The sequence below is a fragment of the Chelmon rostratus genome, chromosome 22 (assembly GCF_017976325.1).
Source record: "Chelmon rostratus isolate fCheRos1 chromosome 22, fCheRos1.pri, whole genome shotgun sequence".
NCBI lineage: Eukaryota > Metazoa > Chordata > Actinopteri > Chaetodontiformes > Chaetodontidae > Chelmon > Chelmon rostratus.
In genome coordinates, this window is record NC_055679.1 from 6,762,362 (window position 1) to 6,786,106 (window position 23,745).

The window sequence follows — 23,745 nt, forward strand, 5'->3', positions numbered from 1 at the left end:
ACTTTTTGAGAGGATGTTTATAATCTAATGGCACACCTCTGTAAGTATTTCACATAACTTTACCCACAGTGCAGCAGAACATGATGAACTCTCTTTGAAGAGATGCTGTATCATTACTTAGAATGAGTCTACTAAAACTACTCTGCTACTTAATAATACAAGAGGCCAGTTTAGTTGGATTTTAAGAGAACATTACTGGTGTTTCTTGTCAGAAGAAATGCCTGCGAAGCTATGGTATATTCAATGACATACATACTGCTGGTGTATCAATATCTCCTAGAGGAGGTTGATCAGTATTGCCATCATGATTTTATGTTCTTCACCTCTCATACTCAGTGGAAAGGGATTCCTGTATTTGCTCTGGATACAATTCATCCAGTTTTTAATAACAGTAGTGAGCTGGTTTTGTTCTGAAACCCCACAACAAGAGTTACGCACAGCATACAATAAATCAAAGAGACTACTCTGCCTTTTCAGTCACAGAAGGCAGTGGTGTCAGTGGCAAACTTTGTTTGTCATGTATTTACTGTTTTAGGCAGGTGTGTAAGGTCTGCCTTCCTTTCTATCACTCTTATTGGCTTTTTCTCATGGTCACAGTCTTAATTAGTCTCAGTCTCTCTTCCTCTGAATACATTTTACTCACTTACACACCTAATACATAATAGTGACCCCACCTCTGTCTGGCAATAAAAGGAAATAAGAAAAAGAGAGAATAGAGAAAATCTCCTCTTTCCCTGAGGTGTTATTTTAGCTGTTTTTCCCATTGTCAGACTTCAAAAAGAAATGGAAAAAGCTTGGTTCCAGGATCTATTTCATCTTGATAAGACATGTCAAGATGCCCCCCCTTCCATGGGCTGGAGTAAAAGGAGGCTTGAATTACTTTCACACGGAGGTCCTCGACCCCAATTCTGGGCTGTCTCAATGACTGCCTGAACCGATTTCTGCCGGGTGGGTCTCTCAGAGCAGAGCTCATCAAGCGACAGGCCCCTTTGCAAGACCTCTCAAAAGTTATGTCAAATTATGTTGTCCTGCTCTTCTTCCACTGGTCTGGGGATTGTAATGGCAGCAGATATGTTACTATCTCTGTATGGATGTAATGAATTGTTATAACACATAAAAAAAGGAAAAAAAGCATTTTAACAACTTCAATTTTCATGATATTTATCAGTGTAAATGTCATTAAAATACAAAGTTTTGAAATATTTACAGCTAATGAATGTTTTATTTTTATTTTTTTTACAATGGATGAAATTACTATGTACGATATGATAGTGACAAGCAGAGAATTATTACCTGATGCTGCAGTTCCCTTCAGCTCTCCAGAGCATGTAAGTGTCTTTCAGCTCATTGTTTGGGTTTTACATCCTGAAATTTTACTATTTTGGTTTTATTCTCACTGCTCTCATGAACACTGTTTCCAGCTGTAAGCATCTGTTTTCAGTGAAAAAGCTAAGATCCACTATACCCTGCACTGAAAAGCAGACAAAGTTAATGACTAGCTAGCATTTGGTGGATTTCAGGAACACAAATCCAGATTAATGGTCAATAAGGTGTTGTAAATGATGTCATTGAGTTCACCTACAAGACCGTGATGTTTATTCAGGGAAAGTGCTGACAGAGGCACCCACACACACATGCATCACCCATACCCACCTTGACCACAACACTTGCACAGTGTTGCAGCTTAGCTTAACTTAATGAAACACACCACCATGGTGAACACTAATGCACATCATTCACACTTGCCCTTACCAACAACAGATAGGTCCACTCAGACTCGCGCCCACATACAAACTTTGGCAGAAACACAAACATAAACACCTCATGCTCATAAGTGTTCCGTTTGTATGTTGGAAATGTTTGGAGGCAGTGTAAAGTAAAACTTTCCATGAGGTTTGTTCCTGACCAGAGTCCAAACAGGGGTGTGACATTTCCAGTAGGTTTCACTTCAGAATATGCTTCCATGTTTAAGGGTGAGTTCTCTGCATTGATCTGTTGGGACTTGATGCTGAGCCGAGGTCCGTAACACTTGTTTTAGCCGCACGGTAATTGTAAATCCCAAACACCAGCAGCTGGAACCCTATATGGATCAGCAAGTTTGACGTCTTGATAGCATAGAAATGTCATTTGAGGCCACATTGGAACCTGGGCAGCTGCACTGCAACGTATACACTGTGCCTGATTTTTCATCTTTACTGATAAGCTAAATATGGTGGCTATAACATGACCCAGTCACAGTTTATCTCGCCAGTTAAACTGCTCAATCTGTTTAAGATCCTAAACTGTTGTTGTTTTTCCCTGGAGCTGTATTATCCACAGTGTTCTCCTCCTCCTCCTAACGAACCTGATAAGTAAAACTGATAAAAACACTGTACAAAGTAGTGTCAGGTTAAATATCGGTGTTTCTCCGACGGTCAAGAACAAGGACCGAGTTAACTAGTTCCTACATTAAGTGAGGGTTAGGGGTTAGGGTTAGGTTTAGGGTTAGTCAAAATAAGTAATTCTTCTTTTGTATTTTCACTCACACATGAGTAACAATGTTCACATATGTGATTGGCATTAGTTTCAGAAGGATTTTCAGATTTCGTGCATGCGAGGTCCCATCCTGTTGTGGGGAGGTCACCGTCTAGCCTGGAACCTCCACAGAGATGTGTATTGAAGCAGTTCCATTGTTCTCAAGCAGGCTTAATGTTTTCATTGAGTCCTCTTGTAGAGTACACACTGTGCTGATATCAACATAGTAATTCCAGTTAAGAAATATGAGATGTCCTTGGATTATTCTACAATGTCAACTTGACCCGCAGAGAACAGCAGAGACGTAGGAGCTACATGTAAACAACGTTGTCATGCCAAATATCCACTGTCCATGTGATTGTGGTCTTTTAACCCATTGCTGTGTTGTGTGTTGTGTCGTGTGTACAGAGGCATCCAAGGGAAGAAATGCGGGACCATTATTGTGAAAGCCGAGGAGCTGAACAACTGCAGGGTGAGATGGATGTTGGAGATGGATGCTCACTTCCTGAAAAGTCTTTGTTTTCTCTGTTTCTCTATCTTTTCTGCATCTATTTTCTACTTTGTCTCTGTCTATCTGTTCCTTTCTCTGGTTGTCTGTTACACGTGGTTTCATATCTTGAGGTTTTGCTTCCTTTGTAGAAGTGGGCAGGACATTTGTATTGGTGGTTTCGAGGCATAAAGGCTGTGCAAACTGAGGTATTTCAGTAAATTGTAAAGAACAACAGAATCCCCACTAAAATACTTTGTTTAAAGCCTCAATAGACCAGAAATCACTCTATCTACAAAAAACGTTTTTCACTCAAAGGGGCATCAGGGCAGCAGATGTGATTATATATCAACTTCTGCAAAATTATTTAACTACCTCTAGTTGGAAATGTACATGTACAATGTATAAACCATAACAAGATAAAGCAAGTCTGTGGTTTTATCATGTGTATATCCAAGTATCCAAGAGTGGATTTGTTCCCTAAATTGACATTTCTCGAACTGAGCATGTTTACATCTTTATTCTCTTTATTTTCTCTCTTATTTTCTGTCTCTGCTCTTCAGGAATCAGTGATGATGCAGTTCTGCGGGAACAAGTTGGACAAAAAGGATTTCTTCGGCAAATCCGACCCCTTCCTGGTCTTCTACAGGAGCAATGAGGATGGCACGTGAGTTCCCCCTCCCCTTCCCTTCCCCCCTTTGCTCCCTCTCCATCTTTCCTTCTCCCCTTTCATGTTTGGTTTAATCCTCCCCTGCATCCAGAGGAAATTGGTTTCATTGATTTGCCTCAGCTCAAAAGCCATGTTTAAGCATGTGTGTGAATTACATGTGGAAGTGTTGTGCACATCACATGCACGAGTGTGACTGTGCGTGTGTGGAAGCAGGAGGCATTGAACAAGTGCAGTGCTGTGATATGTTCACATAGATTTTGTGCGTGTATGTGTACCTGTGTGTGTGCATGTATGTGTACCTGTGTGAGTCCGTGCGTGCGTGCGTGCGTGCTTGCGTGTGTGTGTGGACATGTATTACTCCCACTTTGGGGATATAAACTCTGACTGTTCACACAGTTACATTGTGGGGACTCACCTTCCTTAGGGGGACAAAACGTAAGTTCCCATCATGTAAATCATTGAATTTTGTGGGTAAAGACTTGTGTTAAGGTTATGGTTTGGCAAGTAGTGATTAAGGTTATGGTTATAGAAAGTCTCAAGGAGTCTATGTAGTGTCCCCAAAAGTGATGGAAGCATGACTGTGTGCCTGTGTGTGCATGCGTGTGTGTGTGTGTGTGTTCGATCCAGCTCCATGGACTCTTTTTTTCCACCCTGCACTGTGTGACAAGTCAGATAAGACCTTGTGCTCTGGGGGAGGAAGATACCAAGTCCACCTGCTAGCCATGGGACTAATGAAATTACCTCTTTTCAGTTTGTGTTTAAGTGTGTAGTTTTGTGCATGTGTGTGTCGGGTCAGTAGTCTAGGTTCCACTGCCCTCCACTTTTATTCTCAGTTAGTAGAAAGTTTGTGGAAATTAAAATCTTTCATTGTGTATTTCTCAACTGCATCTTTTTCTCTCCTCTTTAACTTCATTCCTTCTTCTGTTTCCCCTTCTCTCCCCACAAATCTTTTTTTTCCTCCCTCTTCTCCTTTTTTCACTCTCTCTGCTTCTTCTCATCTCTCTCTCTGCAGGTTTACCATCTGCCACAAGACAGAGGTGGTGAAGAATACATTGAACCCAGTGTGGCAGGCCTTTAAGATCCCTGTTCGTGCTCTTTGTAATGGTGATTATGACAGGTAAGTCGGATTTTTTGTGGATATTAGACATAATGACGAGTAAATAAGTAAAATACAACAACCCAGACAGCCCCCTAACCATCATGGAGTTATTGTCTGTATCAGACATACTGAAAATGTGAAAAATTAACTTGTGTTAACATAGCCCAGACACTATGTGCATCCAAACAGTCCTACATATACAGCACTTTATTGTTTCATGAATTTGGAAGCGTGCTTAAGGAAATGTTTTTGACTTCAAAGGTGTGGGTTAAACCTAAAAATGTATACACTTTGAATTAAAAATGTATGAAGCTAAGTAAAAATATAATTTTATTTGGCAGTTTCATATATATATATATATATATATATATATATAGGCTCTTTTAATTGTTTTGTATCGGTAGAAAGCCTCCCTTCTTGTGGAGTACACAGGGCCTACTTTACACCTCATGAGAAATCCGAGTGAGAAAACAAATTAGTTGGTAAAAGTGTGTCTCTCTCATTTTAGTCACATGTTCGCATTTATCTCCTGTGTCGATGGCAGCTGCTTTGTACAAACTGCACAAAGAAGCAGACAATGGGGTTTAGTTCAGTGTACCTGGCAGACAGGAGCATTGATCTGAAGCGTGGTCCAATAAGCTTATTAGGGGAGTTGAGTCACGCTATGCCTTATCAATGGGGAACTCACATACAGTACACACACACACACACACACACATAAAAACACCCACACTCACGCATTGAGTTGGTCTCTCTGCAGCCTGTGAGAAGAGATAAGGATGAGCTCAAGCTGGCAAACAATAGAGAACTGTGTCTGTCTGCTGATCAGTGCTCTGTGATCTGATGTGTTCACACCCACACGCACGCACGCACGTAAGCACGCACGCACGCACGCACAGCAGTGAGGCCATAAGATTAACAAGTGAAATCACTGTCAATTTCCTGTCACATCATCAAAGCTGATGTGAGGGGATGTTTCCTACTGAGATGTGTCATAACACTGACTTAATAAGACACACGCCCATAAACACATGTACAGCATATACACACAGATTTATGCTGACAGCTCTGCACACAGCGGTTTCTCTTGAGGAGAAAGTGTTACGCCAACCAGGAGACACGCTTATACCCGGAGTGTCCCATCAGTCAGCTTCCCACTCCTAACATTTATTGCCTCCTTTCCTCTAATGTGCATCTGGCTGTCTAAGCACCTCGAAGGCCCATTAATGATGGTTTGCGTTTCCAGCCTCCTCATATTGAAAGATGAGGAGGATGGCAAAGTGCAGTTTTGGCTGAGATTTTGAATTAGATACTTTCAATACTTGATTTGGAAAGCTGCCTAAACTCTAAAGCAATTACAGTAAGTTCAGAGTAAAGTCATTCAAAATTCAGGGAATTCTACTATCTGGTCACAAACTTATGATGATACATGAGATTCTTCCAAATTTGATCTGTCTCTGTCGCCTACTGTCAAAAAGACAAAATCGATTGAGACAGTACTACATAATTTTTTCACTTTGTGACTGTATTAATTTTCTGTCAGTCGTTTTCACACCATCTTCTTTTCTCCTTGCTTGTACTGACCGTCCTTCTCTCCAGCGGAGCACCTTTTGCTGTTTTAATTTGGTCTCTGCTCTATTATCCTTGAGCCTCACCCCTCTTGTGCCTACATATCGCTCTCCTGCTTTTGTCAGACAGAAATGACCCTTCTGTTGAAGACATTGGTAGATGGAGTGATAGCGCAGCATATCTGCCTCCTGCAGACTATTCTGTTTTTTTTTTCCCATTTCCTTGTAAGCTATAATGGGATGCAGAAATAGATGTATTTGGAGATGAGGAGAGGACATTACCAGAGGCAAATACAGTGACTGGCAGGCAGTATGTTGGAATAAAGATAAGCTGTAGAATGGATCTGCTTCTCTTAATGGCTCCATGACAACAATGACAAAAGAAGTGTTAGACACAACATCTATGTATATTTTCTGATTTCACAAGCATAGATGATAGCCTTTGGCAATATTGATATTATTATAGTAAGTCAGTTTATTTTTAGTCTGCAGAAAAACCATATAAGCTTCTTCTCTTATCTAATTTTAATGAAACTAAGCATTGCTGTGCCTCCAGGAAGTAAAACAATCTGATCCTCATCTTGTGCCTCTTCCAACAGAACAATCAAGGTGGAGGTGTACGACTGGGACAGAGATGGCAGGTAAACCCCCTCTTTTATTTACCCACTTTTTGTGATTTAACTATCAATCAACCTTTTAAATTTCAGCCAGAAAACACATATCAATATAATTTCTGGGTTGAATGTATCATTAAGGTCTCTCTGGCGGTCTAGTTCCGACTTTGTTTGAATTGATTGAGATGCTTGGACAAATTATGTTTCATATGATTCTGCAATTCGTTACTTTACTTTAGGCGTAGACCTTAAGCTTTAGGCTGCGCCCAGACAGGCAAACAGCACTGAATTAAAAAAAACAAAAAAACAAAACAGAGCCACCTCATTAATTTGAGTGAGGCCATTTCATTTTAGCTGTGAGCGCTCCCCTAAAATTTGGTTCTGATCTGATGCCAAGTGATACCAAGGCCAGAACAGCAGACATCAATACAGATTCCTATATTTTTTTTTATTTGAAGTAGAAATGTGCCCTTGTATAAGGAAGAGCCATGTGTCATGATTTATGAAGTTTCCTCTGAATACATTTTCATTAGCACGGAGTGATTTCTGAAACATTCTTTTTTTTTGTGTGTGTGTGATTATATAATCACATGCATGTTAAATGCTTTTTAATGATAAAACATAGTTTATTGTGTGAACAGCTGCAGAAAAAGAAGGAGTCCATCCATTAAGAAGAGAGCTAATGTGTCAAAAATGTGACTTATTTTTTTTATTTGTCTTAGGTAAAAATCCTGTTGACCTAAGTATTGATACTCAAAACAAGACTTTGTATCATTGGTATCAGTACTTGAGTAGAAGTTTTGCTGTTGCAAGAGCCCTGTGCATTGGGGCTTGCCATTGCACAGGGCTCTGGCAGAAAAACACGGTGTCGTCAGATAAAGTGCACGTGCATGGTAGATTACTTTGTCTATCTGATGAGCATTCAGACTTGTGGATCTATTGCTCCACCTGGACTTCTTGGATAAGGTTTTCATTGTCTCGTTACCTGCAGCAACCCTCTTGACATTTTTTTAAAGCAGGGCTTTTCGGTCTGAACACCCACTTTGTTTGACAAAAATAGCAATTATTAAAGCAAAACAACAAAAGCCAGATGACAGGTGGATTTGTCGACAGACACTGTAAAGCTCTCACCACCAGTTCTGATGAGGCAATTTTTAAACTGTTACTGAGTTAGGTTGTAAGATAGCTGGTAATTGATATGTATCTAATATGAAATAACAATGTCACTTATTGTAAACATTGATAAATGTGCAGCAAGACATTTCCTTATTACTTCTCTTGATTACATTAACATTCTGCACATGTTAGCTTCCTTTGTATGGCTAATCTAATCCAAGTCACCCATGATTAACACTCGTCTACGACTTTTCCAGTAGGTAAGGAAGCTGCATGCAGGATCATCACAGACTGACTGAGTCTGTATTCTGGCTGCTGACAGTCAGACAGAAAGAGGAGTGACATTTGTCAAGCTGTAGTTGAACAGGGAGTTATTTCTTAATTCCTTATACTTTACAATCTGTGCAGTATCACTCAATCTGATAGAGGGAACACAACAACATTTGGTGTAATGTTTTTCAATGGCACTGAGAAATTGTTAAAATTTTTTGCAAACTGTTTGGCTGAACTGAACTTTAGTGTTAGTCTTAACCATTGTTCATGTACACGAAAGTGTTTGGTGTCGTCTTTTATCACGTTTCATACTCACTAACAACAAACATCATCATCGGTGCTCTCACTTTCAGACACACAAGTTGTCTTGTCTGGGGCATGAAGCACTACAGTTTGCTATAAAAACACACATGGCGAGACTTAAATCAGTAAATGGAATGTAACATCAAACACTACTTTTTTCTTAATATATCCCATTTGTTCTTGTTCTGTGCCGCCCTCGCTTCCCGCTCTAGTCACGACTTTATTGGAGAGTTCAGCACCAGCTACAGAGAACTGTCCAGAGGGCAGAGCCAGTTCAACGTCTATGAGGTGAGTTTGTGTACCTGTGTGTGAGCTGGCATGTACGTGTTGTGTTCAAGTCAACAGTGATTCTCCTCTCCAGACTCGTGTACAGGTCAGCGGGTCACTCACACTCACACAGTAATTGGACTACTAACACAGGTTTTCATCTGGAACTCTTTCTAAATTATAGTAAAACTGCCCTTTCAGTTCAACCTACTGGACTGTTTCTTTCTCGACAATCTGCCTGTCCCATCTGGTGGGGAAATCAAAACACATATTCTAATATTCTAAAATTCTAATACTGTTACTCAGCTAAAGGCAGCTTAAGACGACGTGAACGGGAAATGAGCCTTGTCAGTAGCCTTTAAAAGTAGAAATATGCTGCTTTAGCTTGAGGCAGTAGATAAAAACAGGCAATGTCAGTTCTTATAAGAACAGACACAAACCAGATACTTAAACGTGTGACTTCAGAGTAACCGTGGTAATGTTCTTTACACATCAGGTCGGGTTAGGGATGGAAATTTGTTATCTCACAGACATGTATTAAGAATCCCTTAAGAATCCCAAATCCGACTGTATCCCTCTATTTTAAGTATCGTTGTTTCAGGGTAAATTTCTGTCAAGTTTCCAAAAATGCAAAATTCCCATCACCTCATTGGTGGTGGGAGAGATCTCAGCTAAGCAGCCAAACATGTTGGGTGTTGAATGTGTGGAGAAACAATTTTGCAGACTCCTAAAAATGTTTGGAAAATATGTTAAATTGTATTTGAAATCATGGAAAAACGTTTATTTGCGACATGTAGTATGACTGAAATATGCACACTGACAATCTACATAATAAACATAAACTGTATTATTTTTTGTGGAGAATAATCAATGATTAAATGAAAGTTCTCATAAGACGTAGTCCATGCCAACCAAAATCTTAAAATCCACTGAAGAAGATAAGGTTTTAAATAAGTATATACAATTTTAAAACCACCGTGGCACATGTTTATCCCACTGTGCATCTTGTCTGTCCCTCACTTTTCCCTCATGCACACACACAAAGACAGTTATGATGGATCTGCCTTATCTTCTCCCAGGAAGAGTCAACACTTCTTGATTAACAGGGGACCACATAGAGAGGAGAGCACACAGTTTTTAACAGCTGCTGTTTGCCTAATAGCATTCAGATGTGCATCCTCACAAAGGTGCACAGAGACGCACATGGACAAGTATATGAGGAACAGCAAACAGAGACACCCACACACACACACACACACACACACAAACACACATTTCTATGTGTGTGTGTGTGAGTTTGTGTGCATGCGTGTGCGCATGTTTGTATTAACAACCACATTTCAATCATTGTACCTCACCTCCAGAGGCAAACTTGTCCTTGTGTGCACCGATTGCAATGTGAGGCAAGGAGAAATGCATAAATCCACACATTTGTATGTTGTTTCCCTGAGGTTCTCTCTTTCTGTTTAACCTTGGCCCAGTTTAATTAGACCATAAAGCTCTGATTTTAAAGCTCCGATGCAGTGTTTGGGATTCAGAAGGGGTTTCTGGTCTGTTTCTGACATGCCCCGACATCACAGGAGCAGTTGTATGTTTTAATGAGCTCAGGACACAACATGAGAGACAAAATGAATTGAGGCCCACTGCTGAAAAGGTGTATCTTTTCTGATCTGTTCGCAAAAACAACTCACACACTCAGTAAAGCTGATTTAGATGCATGGGAATCTCAATGTATCCAAGCGAGGTTGACTGCGCACTCACTTAATGTCCTGTTACATACTCATGAGGTCACTCCACCAGGTTAGAGCCACAATCCACAGTTGGATTTAGCTGCTCTGCTGGATAAATGGGCCTTTAAGTGCATTGCTTCAGGGCATATTAATGGTGGTTGCTGGTTTAGGGAGGGGAGTATTTAAGGATGGGAAGTAAGAGTGCAAAATATACCCCATATTTCAGGTTCAGCTTTTCCTCACAGCCTGATTATGTAGGGTTGGCTATTGTTTGGATTTTACTTTTGTTTCAGATTCAGTTCTTAAACAACAACTTAACAGTTCTGGTTGTGTGTTTTCAACTTGTTACACTGCACCAAAGTGCCCAGAACTCAGTTCCTGCAGGTTTAATAATACTCCAGTGCTGAAAAAATTGGTGGTTCCAACTCTGAAATGAATCCAAATGAAAGACTGAATTAAAGAATGAATGAATGAATAGATGAAAATTGAAATCATAAGCATAAGAATCCTGTTTTCCTGTTTTTCTCATTTTTAGGTGGTAAATCCAAAGAAGAAAGGGAAGAAGAAAAAATACCTCAACTCTGGAACGGTGAGGAAATGCGTCATTCTTTTGCTTGATTCGTAGACTTGCATAGGCTAGATATGAAATGCAATACAATATTACAGTATATCCAGATGGGTACCTGCTTAGTGTTTCATTTTGTAATTGAACAGGTCATTGTATTGATTTATTTATGTCAAAAAGAATGAGAAACTGTATTTGTCTCATCAGAGGCAACACTTGAAAGTCATTGTCATTGACACAAAGCTGATTGTGTCCCTATTACTGACTGTTCAGGTAACGCTGTTGTCATTCCTGGTGGACATTGAAGTCACCTTCCTGGACTACATCAAAGGAGGGTAAGTCAATGACCACACATCCATTTAACACACACTGAGAGTTGGGGGTTGTAGTCCTTTAATGAGGAGTGACATGCTGAGTGTGCCAGTCCCTCTCTCGATAACAACCCCATCATGCCTGCAATATGCCAAAGATAATGATCCCTCAGTGTGAGTGAATCAAATGTGTACGTTTGCATGCAAGAGAAGGACAGTGAAAGGTGGATAAGAGAGAGACTGACAGATGGGCAGACCTGAAGTCAAGTACACAGGGCTCAGACTCTGAAGTGTGTGTGTGTGTGTGTGTGTGTGTGTGTGTGTGTGTGTGTGTGTGTGTGTGTGTGTGTGTGTGTGTGTGTGAGAGAGTTTGTGCCCTTGTGTGTAATCTTGTATTGCACTCGCTCATGCCATGTGTCGCCGTGTGTGCTCGTATGTGTGTCTATGTACGTGTGCTTGTGCACTCGTGTTGCTCAGGAGGGTTGACCGTGTGCAACCAGGCATGGCGTAAATCCTCGCCTACACACTCTGCCTTCATTAGACTCACAGAGGGGGAGACTGTCAAGGGAGAGAAAGGGTGTGTGTGTGTGTGTGTGTGTGTGTGTGTGTGCGCGTGCACGCACGTGTGCATGCAACTTTTGGGGAAAAAAAGTCTCCATTTTAGTCCTTGTATCTCTCTGTTCCTGCTGCCCTTGTAACTGTGTTTTTCAGATGTTATGGAAAGTCACTGGATTTTTAAAAAGAAAAGTTTTTGCCTGATTTGAGAGAGAAAAACTCCATAAAAACACTGAGTGTGTAAACTTGTTCCCTCACTGACAAACTCTTAAGAAAACAACGCAGTGTATTTTCCGTGAAGCCTTTTTTTCGTTGCTGTTGCTCATTTCAGGAGGATTTCAAAAGACGTAACACGCAGCTCAGAGCAGAAGGGTAAAAAGCTGGGTAAAAATTGTTTGAGCCAATGAGAAGATTATCCAGGAAGCCATCACTTGCTATGCTAGACTGTCTTCTCTGCCTGCTTTAAACTGCGATGCATACGTGACTTTGAAACAGCTGTAATCAGCATTCATTGGACTGAATATAAAAAACCTGAACAGACAGAGAAACCATTGTAATCATGGTTTTCCCTGTACTTTATTGAGAAAGAATGAGTGCAAGAGAGTGCAATGCTTAAGTGTCTGCCCTGAAACTGCTTACCAACATGGGGGCAGACTGATAGAAAAGGGACAGGAAGGACAGAAGGACACAGAACCTCACAGAAAAGGTGAAGACAAGAATGATGAAGGAAAAGAGCTTTCCTGGGTGACCAGTTAACAGATGCCGGTGGATTGAAAATGAAAATATAACAATAAAACACCTAAATAAAACATGCACTAAAATCCAACAAAAACAGATGTGTTCTATTTGTCCAGTATAGTAAGAAAATTTAGTATGGATTTGGAGTCACTGAGTCACATGCCATGGAAGCTACTGAAGAAACTGCATTTATTTTATTTTCAAATATGAATGTAAAATATTTTTTATATTCAATGAATGAATGAATATAAAATAAATGAATTATGCATTAGCAATCAAAATAGGTGTGTACTTTTTTGTATGAATTTCCACTGGTATGGACAAGTCAGCATGAAGATGTTGAAAAAAACTTTGTTTTTGTGTGATTCATACAGTAATTTATTGATGGTCCCTAAGTAGGCGACTGAGGTTTGATATCCAATCCTATTTTCTTTTTTAAGCTAAGTTAGCTTTCACATTACATGCACATATTTGTTTGCCTCACAAATAATCAATGGCAATTCATTGCTTACATGATCTTGCAGAAATTGTGAATATGTCATTCCCCTGTTCCCTCCACACTCGAGTGCAGTGTGTGGCGTGTGTGCCTGGTGCAAGTGCATCAAAGCTTGTTGATAAAGGGCACAATATTTTTGGCTTAAAAAAAGCCTTTCTGTTTTTGTTGGAATTTTCAATCAAGGCAGTGGCCAATAATACAGAGGCGGCCCACCTTTGAGTTAGACAGGCAGGGAAAGCCCTGGATAATTTTCAGTAATTGTGCACACAGTTTGAACCCTCACTGTGCTCTCGGGCAACAATGAAGCCTTCACTTAACCTATATCCTCATCAAAAGCTTAATTTGTAAAATACAGGAACAGGACAGAGTTTTGGCCTCCCAGGTGGCTGTTTGTGATCCACAGCTTTTGTCATGCTCATTTGTAAGGCAGTGTAAAAAATCTCTGTGTGACTAAGAACACCAATCAGTATCAATATTCTGTTTATTTGCAGGGTATTAGGAAGGCACTTTGTGTATGTATGTGTTAAGATATTGTATAGTGCTGTGAAGCAGAGCACAGCTTGTATAGTGATGCATGCTATAGTCATATGCTCAATATGATCAATTTGCAGTCAAGCCTGTTAGAATGACAGCATGTGTGAGAGCTGGCTTTGAAATGCAATATATATATTATCACCACATGTCCTACCATATGTTTCCTCGCTCTGTTGCGAACTGCGAATGGAGAATCCCCGTCGTCAAGTCTCCCTGCACACAGACCACGTTCTCAGTAGTGCTGTCACTCGGGAGCACTTTGAAAATCACAGCAAGAGGTTGTTTTTTGTTTGTTTGTTTGTTTGTTTCATTTTCTGCTTTTTGCCAGTGCCTTGGTGTGCTAGCTGGGTGCTGTAACATGCTTGTGTAGCTAAATGAGGTGCCAAGTGCTGTCTCACTGTTTGAAACCCAAAGTAACTGTAAAGGTCCAGTTGCACTCTCTCCATTTGCATAATGGCCAGACTGTGTACTTGTGCGCAGACACAGTAATGCGTGCCCTCACACACAAAACGTAAACACACCCATGCGTGCACATGCAAACACACAGCCTCCTAGGTACTTTCTCATTTGTGCATTTCCCTGACATCCCTTGTGTGTCTTAGTCTTGCTGGACTGTCTACACAGGTATTTTGTCAGTTTGCCGGTCATCTCATTCCATTTCCTGTTATTTCTTCTCAACTGTCCTCCCTTCTTCTCTCCTCCCTACTGTTCTCTTATCTTCTGATTGACAGCTCTTTTTGGAGCTTCAACCCAATCAGCTAATTGTTCATTTGGACCTAATTAGGAACATGATCCGCTGGCAGCATTTGCATAAATGGATGGTTTGAGAAGCCTCTATCTCATTCTAGAGCATCGCTGCTCTTGTTCTTTTCACCCCCTGCGATAAAGCATTAGTACCACCCATGGATTTCAACAAAGAGGCCTCTATTCATGAGCACGAGGATAAAAATGAAAAATTGTTGGCTATATCTTTCATTTTGACTTGTGCCTTTGAAGGCAGCCCTGTCACTCATAGTGACAGATATTGTTTCCCCTTGTTTTGGTTTGTGAATTGAGTATTGAAACCAGAATAGAAGTAGGAGGGAGCTCTGCTTGTATTGAAATCATTCTGAGAGGTTATCATTAGATAAAGGAGCAAACTCTCCGAATCAAGACAAAGATTTCTAGAAAAATCTAATCTTTAAAAGGAACCTAGACATTGTATTTGATGCAGGTATGAGCTGTGTATCTGTACTCTCCCTTCCTCTTCTCCCCTCTCTTCTGGCCAGATGGATACTGTCCAACCAGCAACATCTGTTTGCTTATCATCAGGAGAGGTCACATCACACAACCCCTGATGCCATTTTAAGGCCACTCAGTGCACTCATGCATTCGTTTCCCCCCCGGCACTTAAATATAAGAGGAAAGGAGACTTCTTGTGAACATTATGAAATGCTTTTTTGTATTAAATAGAACATTTTCACTTCTAAGACGAACACTTCCCTTACAGGGTACACATCCCATTGAGACTGGTTGCCAGGACTACTGTATAATGTAGGTTTTCATTTGATAGCTCGACTTTATTGTCCCAAAGGAAATTTGTCTTCGACAGGTACAGTATCTGCTGTTAAAAGATACAAATTAACATACTACATATAAACAGTATATACACAGTCTGTCACTAGTCCACATGCACACACACAGCACCTACAGTATGCACATAGTGCCGCCCACTAACAAATTGCACACTGCCGTCATACAGTACATATGTATTCATCTTAGTAATGTACTTAATGTGTGCAGTAGGAGTAGAGCAGCCTCATCAACATAATGCCTCATAAAATATACATGTGTATAGTTAAGATAAAAAGTGGCGTTACAGAGGTTAGGCTCTGGTTAGCTCTTCATTTAGGGCTTTGATAGACAGGGAGACAAAGGAGCTCTTTAAGCAGTTGAGCCTGCACTGGGGGACTGAAGCATCTACCTGATGGAAGAAGTTGGTACTTGTGTGATGATTTCCTTTTCCATAGTGTTGGCACAGTGTGTGCCTCTGGAAATTGGGGCACCATGCGTCAGTTCACTTGCACATGTTTGTCATAGAAAAGCAGAGATGCATCTAGATCTGTGGTCTTGTTGACATTGATTTGCTTTGGACTTTCTGCCTGTCAGCATCATTAGTAGCAATATCATCTGGCACCATGTCACATTCAGCAGAGAAGTCATAGTTGTCAAACCGCTTGTAAAAACCATTCTGCTCATTTGCTCCTGCCAGTTAATCTACAACATGCAAAGATTCCTCTGTGGGTTTCATGTTGGTGGCTGTTTTCATGGAGTTGTTGCCTTCCTATAATGTTCCCGACTGTGGGGCGACTGTGGCTCAGGAGGTAGAGTGGTCATACTCTTATCAAGAAGGTCGGTGGTTAGATCCCTGACCTCAGCAGCCTACATGTCAAAGTATCCTTGGGCAAGATACTGAACCCCAAATTGCTCCCAGTGCTGTGCATCGGTGTGTGAGTGTATTAATGCTCACTTGCCGCTGGGAAGTACATAAACAAAGGAGAGGTAGAATGGCCTCAGACTCACACATAATGGTTCCACATCAGGATTGCAGGTTTTCTCCCAGACTCTGTGCTGTCTGCACCAGTTGTCATTTATGTGTAAGAAGAGCTGACCTTCTTTGCTTTTCCCTGACAGCTCACCTCTGTCAGGACAAATGTGTGAGTACCCCTCTATATTAACACGACAGTCAGGGTTCTGGGTGTAACCAAGTCTCTGTAAAAAGCAAGATACAGACATTCAAAGCATCCATTTGTCAGAAGTTGGAGTTGGTTCATCATATTCTTGAGTGACCTTGCGGTGCTAATAACCATGCAGTTGACGGCAGGGACAGTTGATTGCCTCTTCTCTGTAGCCCTTGTCGTACACTTCCTCTGCAGCCTCTTTTCTGCAGTTGCTACCAATCTAGAGCTTTAATGTCCTCTGGCAAGTTTTTGATGAGCGATCCAAAAGGATCTGCTGTAAGGCTGTCTCCATAGTGACGTTGAGAAGGGGGCACTTCCCCTGAGTAAGATAGCACCTGCTTTCTGCTCAAGTCGGTCCAGTTTTGGATGTGATGAAAAGTTCGCAAAAGGGCAGTGAGGCCAACCGCAGAAGTCTCAAAACACGTGTCATCATATAGTCTTTCATCTTGATCATACGGATTGAACATGGAGCATAACCATCAAACAGCAACCAAATTATTCACTACTGCTACTATCAAACTGACCTGGGTAATTCCTAGTGGCTGCGTTGAAAAACGATTCCGCTGCAGACAGTAAAGCTTGTACTAAATACTTACTGCATACTAACTGAAGGATAGTTCTGAAAGATCCTATAATCACAGAAATATTTAACACATTTCTGGGGATTTTAAGAGATACTTAACACCCTTTGCAAGTCTTGTTTTTGCTGACCTAAAGTGGTTTACCTTCTCACCTTGCTGCTGTGATGAACAGGACACTGTGACGTCACATATTAATCTAAGTTCCAGCTCAAAACATTGTGTCACTGAGCACGTTGTAGGTAAAGTTTAGATCAGTTGTATTTGTTGTGTTTCTCCCAGTTGTTTAAGTGGCCTTGCCACAATCACATCACTTGCTATGTGGAAGAGATAATTTTCTTACGCTCTGGAAATTAGATACTTTGAAGCTTTAGGAGAGACATTAACATCCAGCCTGTTCAGTCTGCAGGAAAGCTTATTTGGATGTAGTGCGCAACCTGCTCATCAGTCCTGCCCCTACTGTGTGGTATTTTGTCATATTGGTTCCTAGCTGAGTCACTGTGGGCTTAAACAGCGGGGGAAGATCTGTGACTGACAGAAAACCAGCTGGTAAAGAAGCATCCTCCCTTCACCCCAAGCACATTATTATATACTGTACATACTGCACACAGAGGCTAACACACCCTGTTCAAAGCCAGCAACCATGTTTTTTTAACACAGTCCTGCAGCATACAGTATGTGTTGTTTTGTCTTCTAGACTCACAAGTTCCCATCTGGATAAAATTAGCATTGTGTTAAAGGTGTTGTCATGGTCACATATAGTACAATATGTACACACACTCATATACATACACAGATGGACACACACAGAAATACACATATATAAGCTGTATGCAATGCAGAGAAAGAAACACCACAAAGTAGATTGCATCATGAATAATAGAGAAAGTAAGAGTGAACAGCTTTGTCCAGTGAGCAATTAAAACAAAGCACTAAGCCAGCCATTACTCAGTGTTAGTGGTAAGGGGTGTGCCTCCTTCCTGAAACTCCTTACTACCCCAAACAGAAGTTAGCACTACAGATCAGAATGCCAGACTTAAGGAACAGGAGGGTTTGTAAATCAATTAGAAAGTACTATTTATTACTAATTCTGTTCTCTGCTCTATAATTTCCAGTCAGGCCTAATAAATTGTATTTGAGTGTAGCAGGCATGCAGCCTTTAAGGTACATTTGACTGTGTGTCCACCAAATGAAATATTTCTGCTTTAGCCAAAGATGTAGTTAAATTCACCAAGAGATGGATTGAAGCGATTTAAGACCGGCCTATTAAAAAAACCCCACCATGACCCAAGGTTGCAGAAGTTTCCCTCTTCCTTCAGGACACGCAGCGATAAGGGTTGGTTTTTAAGGGAGGCGAACCTCACATCTCACCTCCCTCTGTTGAACCCCAACCATATGATGGTGTGGTTTAGACCCCTGCCTCTGAAATTTCCTTATCATGCCTCTCAGAACATTTTGCTTTGCCTTTATGGTTTGAATCTGTTCCACAGAGATACTCTACTTCTGCTGCTCAGGTGATTTTGTGTCCATTTGTGTGTGTTCAGTCCAAAAGGTCCAAGAATGTGCGATACTAAGGTAAAAAAAACAAAAACAAAAAACACTCCAGTGGTGGCAAACCTTTTTTATATCACTTTAATTTTTACAAAATCCTTCAAGGGCCATACTCAGCGTTACCCCTTGAAATTTTTCGTATGGGTGGCACATGTATCAGGGGGTCATTAGTGATTGGGCAGCACCTGAGAAGATTATTATGCATATGCAACTGGGAGGGGACAGTTGTAGCAGCTGGGTAGTATATTTAATGTTTTACCTCATCAGCTTAATTGATTTATGGAAATATCTGCTTATTCTGAATTTGATGCACTGACATGTTTCAAACAAGTTGGGACAGGATCACCAGAAGACTGGGAAAGTTGTGGAATGCCCCAAAAACACCTGCTACGAACATTCCACAGGTAAACAGGTTGATTGGTAACAGGTGATATGTAGAAACAAAACATATTCTTTGTCTTATTATACATTGCCGTTCAAACAACTTTGCTTGGCAAGTGCCGACAAGGTCACTATATAAAAAAAGGAACTAAATGGACATTGGGGATGTAGTCATGCACTTAGAATAAGAGGGCAATGTAACTTGTATATATTTGATTAGATAGTGCTCAAGTTTTTTCATTGTGAGCTACACAATGTGTGGCATTGACTGGCTTACTGTCCCCAACTTAGGAGAATTTGCCATAGCTTATGCCATGCATTATAAGACAGACCCAACGAATCAATGATGAAATTCGTTGCAAACCGTTTTTGTTATCAATTTCAATCAGTTTAATCCATTAGTTGTTTTAGTCCTAGCTCAGAAGCAAGAATGGAATGAGGTTCAGCACTTTATGAACACATGATTGTAGAAAGGATGTCACGACATGGGCGAACACTTCATAAAACTGTTGTCGATAAACACAGTTTATTTGCAAATGAGTTAAAATCGTTAGCCAGTGTGTAACTATCTAAGTGTCTAGTTTTGAATTACTCTTACAAGCTTTTCTATTCCGTGCTACTCTGGACTTCCTTGTAGCAAAAGCTTCACCTTGTCGTTGAAGTGTTTTTTTATCCGCTTTGGCCTGTCTTTGATGTCTTTTTGTACGTTTTAAAGTAGTGTCAGCACGATGTATTTTTATATTGAGGCTAATAAAAGGGACAGCAATTGATTTCATGCTGGGTTTGACAGAAAATTTTATTGAGAAGATGCATATAAAGTAATATTAAACACACAAAAAAACTGAAACAAGGCAGCCGATTTGAAGAAACAGCAGTGAAAAAAGTAGGATGACACATATCCAGAAACATCAGCAGGGAAATCCAAAGAGCCAATAAACTGTTTCAAATTCTTGTGTGATTAATGCAGAGGACAGCGCTGACCTTTTGGAGAATGTCCTGTGTTCTGATCTGGATATTAATTTTCTCTCCATTTGGAGTCAAAATGACAGTCAGGCTGTTAAACATTGGGGGTGATGTTCAAGGAAGCAACTCAGATTTTCAAGGTATCCTGTTCATGACGGTGAATCTTACAGCCTCAGTCAAACTGCAGAGGTTTGATGATCAATACCAGTGACTCAACAATTGCAACCAACATTTGAAAAGTACTCAGCCAGTCATCATCTGTTTTGGAACCCATTTCCTGCTCTTTTTTGTGATTTGTGCGTGGACATTGTTGTTTCCTCGTGCTGACGTCGCAAAGCAAACACATTTAACCGAGCACTGCGGCTGTCCCTTCACACGCACATACACACACATACACACACACACACACACACACACACACACACACACACACAATTGGAGTTCCTCTCTCAAAGTTTGTGTGTGTGTGCGTGACAGAGACAGATTGGTTGGGAGAGAAAGAGGGAATGCATAATTTAGGCTGCTTGGCTGAAGCTTGTCTGTGCCAGTGTGGGGAACAGGACCAGAATTCACGCAGATCTCCTCTCCCTGCTTGCTTGTCCTTGCAGCTGTCTCCTAGAAAAGCTTGTTTACTGAAACTTTTTTAACTGTTTTTTTTTTTTTTATCTTGAGGAAATTAACCACCTAATTAAGCAATGGATAAATCAGCTTTTTTCGCTTTACAAAATGTTACATGTTGGGTGAGAACATTTTTATTAACCAAGTGCAGCCTTTTCTCTGATGATTTTGTACATTAGCTGATGATGTTTTCAACTTTTGCCGTAAATCCCTTAGCAGGCTCTAACAGAGGCACCATGAAGTTATTTTACTGATGTGAAAATTGCCAAAATTGAAGTTAATGTTTGATCTGACACTTTTCACAACACAATAGAGAAACGTCTCAAAATTGGGAAAAATAACCACTTTTCAAGCCTGCAAACTCCAGTGGGATGAAAAGGGTGACCCTTTAAAGTGCAACGTGTCTGCTTAATGTGCCTAATTTTTAAAACTGCAACTCTGCTAATATCTGTATGCTAACATGAGAGGGCAGCTCCACACCCCAGGCCTTCTGGGTTTCCTGTGTTTTGAAAACCCCCAACACGTGGGCTTATTATAAATTGTCTCTTAAACTTTTTCCTGCCACTGTCCCTCCCTCTCATTCTGTCCCCTCTGGATGACACAGCGCCTGCACTTCACATGGCCTGCCGAGGTGTCAAAGACGATGAGCTGCTAGCTGCTTGGCTATCCAAAAACAGGAGATGTGTGTAAGGTTGTCAGGGAGGCTGCTGCGTGTTTTTGTATCGGTGTTTGTGTGTGGCAACGGGTGAGGATTGGTGTGAAAAAGCAGTGACAGGCCAACTGAGCGCTTAACCACATCCTATTCCTGCAGGTTAACAAGTTTGGAAATGTTATGATGGAGAGAGATGTGCCACTCTCTCATGCTGGGTGCTGTGCTGTGGTGTTTGTCTCTGTCGTGTTTCATCTTTTTTTTTTTCTTTTTTTTTTGGATGGTGCTTCTTTTTCACTACCTCTATCTGCGTGACATGATGTGCTTTATCGCCATACAGAACAGCTTGAGCTTTACTACAGGCTGCTATCTTCATTGGAAATAATCAAAATATGGAATATAGAGTAAAAGAGACCAAAAAAGAAACACTGCTGTCTTATTAATTTGGTATTAGATGAGTTGGCACAATGTTAGGTACAGGCATTCACTGTTTCCAGAGTATAAATGCTAAGGACTGGTGATTTCGTCTACTGCCGCCATGAGGTTTTAGTTTAACGTGAAATGCCTACTGGATGGATTGCAATGCAGTTTGATACATATATTCATGTTCCCCTCAGGATGAATTGTAAGAACTTTGTAGCTCCACAAGTTTCATCTAGCATCATCATGAGGTCAAAAATTTGTATTTATCCAGTGCTAGTTTATGACCAAATACCTGCAAAATCATTTCCATCAGCTTTAGCTATGCTTTGTGTTTAGTGCTAATCAGCAAATGTTAGCATACTAACATGCTAAGCTATGCTAAACTAAGATGGTCAACATTATTCGAGTTAAACATCAGCATTAGTTAGTTAACATACTGTAGTGATTTCCCTAGCATGATAACATTTACCTCGAAGCACAACTGTGCCTAAGTATGACCTCACAGAGCCACTAGCATGGCTGTAGACCCTTAATGCCAATTAACACAAGTTGTGATTGAGTGATAGAGGCAGATATCTAAACATCTGCATCTATGTATGGCATTTTGAGATGCCTGCACTCAAAGAAAATGCACAGTTTTTATTTTCAAGTATTTTTGCATGTTCAAGTGAATACCATCAGTGTACTTCCACTAAAGGTGCATGTTTTTGGCATTGACAAGCTCAGATTGTCGGACATCATTATGGAAAGGATTTCGACAGAGAAAGACCTTTTGTTCAAGAGTGAGATCCTTTTGTTTCTCCAGAAACAGTCGCGGTGTCAGTCTCACCAAAGCCACCAGACATCCTTCACAGAAACAGTAATTTTAGCATCGCAAAACACACTTCATTCAGTCTTAACAGGAACAAAATAAAACTTACCAAAACTGTCTAGGTTCGGCAGAGGAGTGAGCATTAGGGCATCAGAGAAGCGAGGGAAAAACAGCATGTATAGCCAGAATATTTTCATATTTAACTCAGGAATTACTTTTACTCGACACCATGACTGGGAAGACTTAAGTATGATGGATTTGAAAAGAGTTTCCCAGTAAAAAACGGTAATTACTAGATAACAGAAACCCTGCTCTCAGTCAGCACTGATGAAGTGACAGATAGTTGTGATATAGCTTTCGTCTGAGAGAGCTGTCCAGCAGTCGGTGGTCAGAGCCAGCTTGTCTGCCCTGACTAGCTTTACTTTTAGCTCGTACTTCTTGTCCTCAAATGTTTTTTTATTGTGTTTAGTCACAGTAGCTCTTGATGGCAAAACATACTTGGGCTCGAGGTACTGAGTTGGCTCTTTGAATCCCTCTCTCTCTGTCATACTGATTGGCAGTCTGTAGGTCTCAATCATACGATACACCAGCTTGGTGATAGCCTCAGACCACATTGCATCACATTGTCTGTGTATGCAAATTAACATCCCTACTGCTGGGCGCTACTGTGTGCGCTAATGTTGTCGACATTATTTATATACAATTTTTAACCATTTTCACCTCCTGTCAACCGGAATGCAATTGGATGCACCTTGTAAAGCTGAAAAAAGTTGAGTTTTGAGAGCAAAGTCAGGGTGGCACATGCTACTTTCACATGTGCAGTTGTTCAGGAGCCTGTAACTGTGTTCTAGATTTAAAAACAACCTTCCTCTGAGCAATGCCATGCTTGCATGTTTGGTGTGAAAGTCCAGTAACTTGCTGTGTCCTCATCACTGTCACAGCTAAAGGGCAGGAGGAATTCTGTTTGTAGTCTCAAACATTGATCACTTTAACCTGATTATGTCTGCAGTTCATTTCTTCTGATTGATTCTCATTAGATCACAGGTATGTGTGTGAGTCTGTGAGTGAGTGAGAGAGCAAAGGAGCAAGACAGAGAGTCGGAAATGATTGTTGATTAATGAAGCTTCTTTCTGTTTTTGTCCTCTCAGGACGCAGATTAACTTCACCGTGGCCATTGATTTCACAGCTTCCAATGGTGAGCCTCCCAGTAA

General features: G+C 40.7%; 1 protein-coding gene across 1 annotated transcript in view; it reads left to right on the plus strand.

Annotated features, from left to right (window-relative positions):
• Positions 1-23,745, plus strand: part of LOC121625512 (copine-8) — an 85,282-nt gene that overhangs the window by 45,365 nt on the left and 16,172 nt on the right. The window contains exons 7-14 of the mRNA XM_041963616.1: positions 2,923-2,986; positions 3,565-3,668; positions 4,684-4,788; positions 6,938-6,979; positions 8,857-8,932; positions 11,177-11,230; positions 11,480-11,541; positions 23,683-23,729. Coding sequence (XP_041819550.1) covers positions 2,923-2,986; positions 3,565-3,668; positions 4,684-4,788; positions 6,938-6,979; positions 8,857-8,932; positions 11,177-11,230; positions 11,480-11,541; positions 23,683-23,729 — 554 coding nt within the window. The remainder of the gene's footprint in view (positions 1-2,922; positions 2,987-3,564; positions 3,669-4,683; positions 4,789-6,937; positions 6,980-8,856; positions 8,933-11,176; positions 11,231-11,479; positions 11,542-23,682; positions 23,730-23,745) is intronic.